This window comes from Camelus ferus, chromosome X, assembly GCF_009834535.1.
Source record: "Camelus ferus isolate YT-003-E chromosome X, BCGSAC_Cfer_1.0, whole genome shotgun sequence".
NCBI lineage: Eukaryota > Metazoa > Chordata > Mammalia > Artiodactyla > Camelidae > Camelus > Camelus ferus.
In genome coordinates this window covers 45,278,740-45,286,122 of record NC_045732.1, presented here as the reverse complement: position 1 = coordinate 45,286,122, position 7,383 = coordinate 45,278,740, and the positions used below count along the sequence as shown (strand labels likewise).

The 7,383-nt window shown below is 36.9% G+C and overlaps 1 protein-coding gene across 2 annotated transcripts; it reads right to left on the bottom strand.

Annotated features, from left to right (window-relative positions):
* Positions 1–366: 366 nt before the first annotated feature.
* LOC102514205 (putative G antigen family E member 3) lies at positions 367–7,043 on the bottom strand. 2 transcript variants are annotated; one of them, XM_014567409.2, is made up of 5 exons: positions 6,958–7,043; positions 5,487–5,578; positions 4,952–5,060; positions 3,259–3,384; positions 367–483 (listed from the first exon to the last, which is right to left on the bottom strand). In XM_014567409.2, the coding sequence occupies exons 2-5, from the start codon at positions 5,568–5,570 to the stop codon at positions 461–463; spliced, it is 342 nt and encodes a 113-aa protein (XP_014422895.1). In that variant the 5' UTR covers positions 5,571–5,578; positions 6,958–7,043; the 3' UTR covers positions 367–460. The 2 variants fall into 2 exon arrangements, with proteins under 2 accessions (XP_014422895.1, XP_032331283.1); XM_032475392.1 differs by lacking the exon at positions 6,958–7,043 and adding an exon at positions 6,475–6,601.
* Positions 7,044–7,383: the final 340 nt, after the last annotated feature.

Sequence of the window (7,383 nt, the reverse complement as noted above, 5' to 3'; positions counted from 1 at the left end):
GTGGTGAAATGCTAAGACTTCCATTCCTATCAGGGATAAGAAAAGGATGTCCATTATTACCAGTTCTATTCAACACTGTCCAATGTTGTAAAAAAAGAAAAGGAAGAAAAAGTATAATGTTAAAAACAGCGGACACAAACTGCTAGCATTCAAAGAAGAGATACAATTGGGTATGCTGAAGTCACAAAGGATCTAGACACAAACTGTTGGAATGAATAAGCATATTTAGCAAGACTGCTGTAGAGAACATCAATGTAAAATATATCTGTATATATTTGCTCAATCAAAATATCAAACTTTAAAAAATGATATAATTTTCAACAGCATCAAACACTTAGGAATAAGTTTAACAAAAGATTTGCAAGATTATTTGATGAAAGCTGTAAAACTTTATTGAGAGAATTTTAATAGTCAAATATGCAACATAAGAACAGTTTGCATGGTTTCATCTTGTCTTTCCTTAAACCTGTGGTTCTCCTTCCTCTGTAAGATAAACATAACAGTTGGGAACATTACTTAGCAGAATTGTATTTAGATTACATTAAAGATATACAAAGGACACTACAGTTTTGCTTTTATAAGACTTCCAAGTATATATTTTAACCAATATTTTAAAACACACCACTCTCTATTGGTACAAGGAAACAAAAAGGCTGCTCAAGTTAAGAACACATTAAATAAAATGAACTTATTAAAATGTAGTTTTAAGTGGAAAGAAAAAAATTGTGTATACTTTTACTAAAAGTCCAAACAACACACACACAAAACCTAACAAAAGAAATTTACAAAAAACTGTAACTGCTTCAACTTGAAATAATATTCTGAATATAAGATAGCTAAAACAGCAATGTCATATTTGTTACTGCTTAAGTGAAGTAAATAGAAAAGCCATTACTACATTTGTTTTTTTCTCTGTTATGTAGAAGCAAAAATGTTTCTTTGGCTGGTTAGCCCTTATGGGATTGTTTAGGGTAACCATTTGTCTCCATTTTCACATGTAATCCTGGTGCAGTTATGAGTAATGCCTTTTTTTCCCACACCTGAAAGTATTCCAGTTTGTATATTATACAATAACATTAGTTTTAAATCATTAGCATCATTTTGACATCAAAATATGGAGCACATATATACCATGTCTTACAACATGACAAAAAAGAAGAAAGTGAGAAATGAATGGAGAGAGGGAAGGAAGAAGAAAAGGAGAGGGTGGGAGAAAAGGAGACTGAGACAAGCCAAACATTTGTTTCTAAAAGTAAATGCTTTTTAAAAAACTTTACTGAGGAATAATTGACAAATATAACTGTGTACATTGCAAGCACACAATGTAATGGTTTAGTGTATGTATACCTTAGGGAATGATTACCAAGATAAAAATAAGTAATTAAAACATCCATCATCTCAGAGGTTCACTCTTTTTTTTTGTGGTGAGAATGCTTAAGATGTACTCTCATCAACTTTCAAGTATACAATACTATATTATTAACTAAAAGTAACTGCTTTTGAGGGACAAGTGTGACAAATTTTAGAAGTTTTCCCATGGTATCTGTGATGTTTAGATATTCAGGTTCTACTGGGATATCTTAAATAATATATGTTTTCCTAGTATTATCAATCATTTCATCAATATTTTGAAAATATTAGACTTCAAGAATGTATTCACTTTCAATTATATAATATACTCAATGTCTGTTAGTGTCTTGCTCATACTCCTTATTGTATATACTTGGGCTTTTTCAACTTTCTTCAGATTATGTAAACTAGTGGATACTCTTCATAAATTATTTTTAAAGAGCAATCTTTCCGATTTACTAGTTGCATTACTTTTCCTTTTACTTATGATCCACATCTCTTATTAAGTACCTCTTTCCTTTTCCCTTAGGTTTATTCTGTTGCTCTTTTTTATCTTACTTTTTCTATTGGATGCTCACATAATTAACTATCTATTTAATAACATATCCATTTAAAGGCTATGATATTCCTTTGAGGACATTTTAGTCATGTTCAATAGGCTCCTGGAAGTACTCTGAAAACTATATTTTAATCTAAATATTCTAATGGAATGGTTCAGCAATGTAAAGTAAAAAAGTTTAGTAGAAGACTAATGGAAGGTAATTTCTGCCCTAAACATCGAGTCTTTCCTTTAAATCTGGAAGCTCTTGAAAGTAATAGTCAGCAATATGGAAAACAGGTATGTAAAACATACTTAGGTTGATTAGTCAGGAATTCCTAAGGTGAAGTCCTTGAACTTCACATCTTACTAACTGTTGTCTCAAGGCAGAAACTAATATGCCACTTTTGATATGGTTAGAAGAGATCATATCATAGTGTCTGCATTTTTATTAGGAACAGTACTCACTTAGACTGACAGTGGGGACAGGCAGCATGCTCTCAGCATATGTATCTTACTCACACCTGCCTTGATCACTGACTACATGCACTCTCTCAACTTGATCAGCCACAGAAACTGGATACTAGACTATCTCTTGCCATTTTATTATTCTGTGGTTTGATGCTTCATTGGGTAAAGGATTTAAAATGCAATTATTTTTTAAGAGCTAGAATAATTCAGAATTTTATAGAATCTAAGAACAAGTATCCAGGTCTCCATGCAGAAAAACAAATACCAAGAGGAGTATTGACCCATTATCTTAGTAGCAATGAAATCTCAATTCAGATGTTAAAATCTGACTCAAGATGACATTTTATCATAAACAAATCATGAAAAACAGAATATCTCTGTATTCTACCCAACAGAACCAGAGAAGGCAAAAATCAACATTAAAAATGATTTTAATATATCTTATTTGAATTCACTATTTATATAAGAGTAAAGATAGGTTTAGAAGTTAAGAGATTTTCCAGAATCACACAAATTATGTTACAGCTGGTACTAGAACCTACTTCAGTGCCTCAGCATATTTCATAGAAACTGGTATTTATTACAAATGTGTTATATATTTGTTAAAAGCAGAAATTATAAAAGAATGTGAAAATTACTAGCTGTCGATTGAAGTACTTACTCAAGAGAAAGAATTTTCATATTTTATAATACAATATGGGTTTGATTCAATTTGTTTCTATATCTGAAAATCTGTAAGTCAGGCAGTCAGGCATCCAGGGTCTGAGCTATCTTTCAAAAAATATTTATACGTGTACTCTGTTATTAAAGTAACAGTAACATTACCTCTATATTGTTAAACATATAATACTCTGGAAAAAAGAGAAACCATATGAATTGCATTCTTAATGGATACACACCTCCTTCCGACATTTTAAGGGGCTCTGGAGTTGATGGAATCTCCCCTTTGACATCAGAATCATCATCTCCTTTATCCTCAGTCTCTGCCTGAGGCAATTTCTGGACATCAGCTTCCAGGTCAGGACCTTAAAAAGATAACAATTTAAATAGTAAACATGAAATATAAATAAGGAGATGATAATATTCATTCCTTCAAATATATGAAATAAAAGCCTGTAGGCCAGTGTGATAATAAATGTGATGGAAAAATGGACTTCACATGTTTGTTTTCCTGTATTATGAGTCATTTTAAACAATAATCTATACCACACTACATCTACATTTCCTACTTATTACCAAGGTATACTAAGAGTAGAGTGTATCAGCTATCTAAGAAATCTAAAGTTTATACCACGGATAGGATTTTAATTACAATTAAAATGTGATTTTTTGAAGGATTAGCAGAGTGTATTTGTGGGTCTGTGACAAATCCTATAGTAGTTACACTCATTCCCTATTGAAATAACCTCAAACTTATTGTTAAAATTAACTACTTACATTTACATGCAAAGGCCCTATATATAACTATCCATAAATGATTCCCATTTAGAACAAAGTATCAAAAGTAACAGCAAATTATTACTGACAAACATCAACATTTCTGTCATATAGTAAGAGTAAAGGAAGTAAAGTGGAAAGAAATTAATGGTCTTTGTTGCCAGTCATATCGTAGAAACCTCTTAATAGTGAGTGGCTAAAGTAATCTATGGCCTGAATTATGTAAATGATTGACAAGTGTTTGATGAAAATACTGGAAATTTGGAAGAAATAATTTGTTTCATGATAATTTTAAGATGCTTTTGATTTTCCTAATTATAAAAGTTTTTAAACATCTTTTAAAGCCAGTTAAAAAATCATACTAACATAGATATCTATATGCCAGTATCCTGAATTACCCAGCTTTTACCATACCATATCAAAATATCAGTCAAAGGAAACAGTGGCCATCATTCATTGAACTCTTTCCTGGAGTCTCTATTCTGCTCCACTGAACTCTATCTATTCCTAGGCCAATAAGTAAAGAGTGTACAGTGCAGCCATATTTGAGTGTTAGGCATTTTATACAAAACAATTAAGCTTTTTTTGGTACAACAACAATAGATGGTAGGAAAAACACAAACCTTGGACTGAGATATAAATTATGTCCCAATGAGTCTGGTACTCTCTGGCAAGCGACAATTCCTGAGCCTCAATTTTCTCATTTACAAAATGGGGCTAACAGCCCTATGCACATAGGCTGTATTCCAGGTGTTTTAAGATATGCTGACTAGGCACTCTGCACTTGCTATTAAAAGCTGCTTACACTTGTGATGCAATGACTGAAAAGGCCACGCAAGCATGTTCAAAGAAGAAAAAATTAAACTATTTTAATAATGTACATTTTTGTAGTTAAAATTAGTTTCCTGTGATTTATCAAGGACTATTTTCAAGCACACAAAATAAATCTTGAAGAAACAGGAAAAATTCATTATAGTGAAGGACTGCATGAAGCTGCAAACTCTACTCTCTTTACATTTTCAGGCAATTTTCAGGAAATGTTTGAGATCGATTTCTAATATTTTCTCTCTTTCTGTTATGGTATGTCATAATACATGATGCACACACACACACCTCTGCCCACCACCCCAGTATTCTTCTTCCTTTTCCCTTCACCTTGAATCAGAGGCGCTCCTTCATCCTCTTTCTCTTGACCAGATGTAATATCCTCATTCTCAGTTGGTGGGTCCTCCTCTTGAAGTTGTTCATCACTGGGCTGCTGGGCCTAAGGGTATGTGTGTGTAAATAAAAAGTTCTGTTAATACATGCCAATGATATAAATACATGTAATACATAAACATATCTAGTCATAAATAAGTATAAAGACACTTAAAATGACTCTATATGCTTATTTGTAATGAAGTTACCCTTCCCACAGAGAGGCTACTGGAAGAAAAGTTATCCACAAGGACTTTGGAAGCTATTTTAAGCTACACTGGGATGGATGTGTGCAATCTGCTGTTAATAAGGATGAGAAAGAACTCACAATGTGTATTTCCACAGGCAACAAAGAATGTTACCCACCTGGATCAATGTTCCCTTCCCCCTTTCAGCATGGAAAACTTTTATCGCTGTATCTATAGTAGTTCAACAAAATTTTCAGGAAAACAAATTTCTGATAATAGAAAAATTCCAATATCAAAGCACTCACAACCGCAGGTTCAATGAGCTGGTAAGATTCTTGATCATCTCCCTTTCCTCTAGATTTGGATCTTAGTCTTACATGCTCACTCATATTTCACACTGAAAGGAGAATATTGTGATTTAGAAAATGTACTTAAGAGGAGCACTATAACACTTCCACGGTTAAATGCATTCCCTTAAATGTTTTTTTTACTTTGAAAATACTTTCAAAATAAGTCCCAGAGTAAGTATAAGTGTACATGTTTTCTGGTGACACCAAATGCAAGGGTGTGAAAAACCATTTATGTCAGCCAAGCTAGCAGTGAAATCACCATAAGGTACATGACAAAATATGAGGTTCGGTTTCACAACTTGATTCATCATCATGGAGACATTAAAAAAAATACCACTAGAGAATTAAAACTTGAGTAACTACCACTTTTGGCACACTCTCATTTACTAAACCCTTTCTCTGCTCTCCTCAATGAAGTTCTACTGGAACACAAAGCCACACTCGTTCACAGTCTATGGCTATTTTTGCACTAAAACGGCAGGGCTGGGTGGTGGCAATAAAAGCTCTCTGTGGCACACTCTTCCCTGGCACTCTGCTCAGTGCACTACAAACCTCAGGACACAGTCAAAACCCCACATCGGTCCTTTCTAGGCCTTTCCTTTACCGTCACCTTGCACCCTGCCCCCTGCCCCCTGCCCGGGGCCCCACTGCCGACTCCGGATTCTCTGCTCTGTCGGTAGTTCCGGGGCCTCCAAGACCCAGATACTGCAAATAACGCCTCCAATACTCGCCCCATCTTCACCCGACCCACTCCCCTCCGTCTCCCACTGTCTGCCTTTTCCCGCTGCCACCTTGAGAGCCAAGGTAGCCAAGACACCTGTGAGAATGACGACACCTCGAAGACCCTCCTTCTCAGAGGCCACAGATCGCACTGCTGTCCCGCTGGCTCCCCTTCACACGCACGCACACTTAAACTCCCAGCAGGACGGATCTGTCGACCTACCAGGTGATCTCAGCCGACAAAAAACAGTCCAGACTGTGAGACTTGATGTGCACAACTTGGCACCGAGAATGCGTTGCACAAGCCTCACGCTGAGGGCCGAAGACAAGCGCGCAACCCTGGGCATGCGCACTGTGCCTGTCCTGTGCCGCGTGGGCCAGTTTCCCCGCCCTCCACGGGACCCCACCAGGATTCCCGGATCTGTGCTTTGGGGGCAGTTCCTGGTGCCTCCAGGGCTCGGATAGCTCAAATAACGACCCCAAAAGTGACCCCCTACCCTCCGGGGCCCATCGTCCTCCTCTTTTCCCGCCCGCCATCACCACGAGAACAATGGCGGCCATGGCACCTCTGAGGAGAAGGACGACGACCTTGAGGACCCTCCTCAGAGGCCACAGATCGCACCGCCTGACCCACCCAAAGCTCGCTGCCTCCCCCATCACGTGCACACACATTTAAACTCCCGGCAGTTTGTATCTGTGGACCTACCAGGTGATTCTCAACTGGTGAAAAAAGTCGAGAAGGAAGAAACACGACCTCCTCTGGCCCAGCTCTGCTCACAGAATGCGCACAACAAGGCGCATGCGCTGTGTGCGCCTGTATGTGTGTCCCGCCACTAGGCTGAGACCCGGAACTACAGTCTCCCAAGGACGAGAAAAGGAGCTTGAAAAGTTTTGTTTTTTTTTTGGAACTCCACAGCAGTCTTTCTTAGGCGTCCACAAACTTTAGTGACAGCCCCAGGTTACTCTTAGTGGTAAAAGTGTCTCAGAAAGACGCTTAAGGATATTAAGGATTTTAATGCCTATTTTTGTACATGCTTTGATTAACCATTAACTTCTCTTCTGGGTTTTCTGTCTTGCTTGCAATGACTTCGCTCATTTTCATAGAATAAATACATTCACATCTGTTTCCTTT

Excerpts from the sequence above, each read along its gene's own strand:
- LOC102514205 (XM_014567409.2), bottom strand. The coding sequence starts at position 5,570 with ATGAGTGAGCATGTAAGACTAAGATCCAAATCTAGAGGAAAGGGAGAT. Across the intron at positions 5,061-5,486 it reads AGCTCATTGAACCTGCGGTT|GCCCAGCAGCCCAGTGATGA; the intron begins GTGAGTGCTTTG and ends ACATACCCTTAG. Across the intron at positions 3,385-4,951 it reads AGGAGCGCCTCTGATTCAAG|GTCCTGACCTGGAAGCTGAT; the intron begins GTGAAGGGAAAA and ends TATCTTTTTAAG.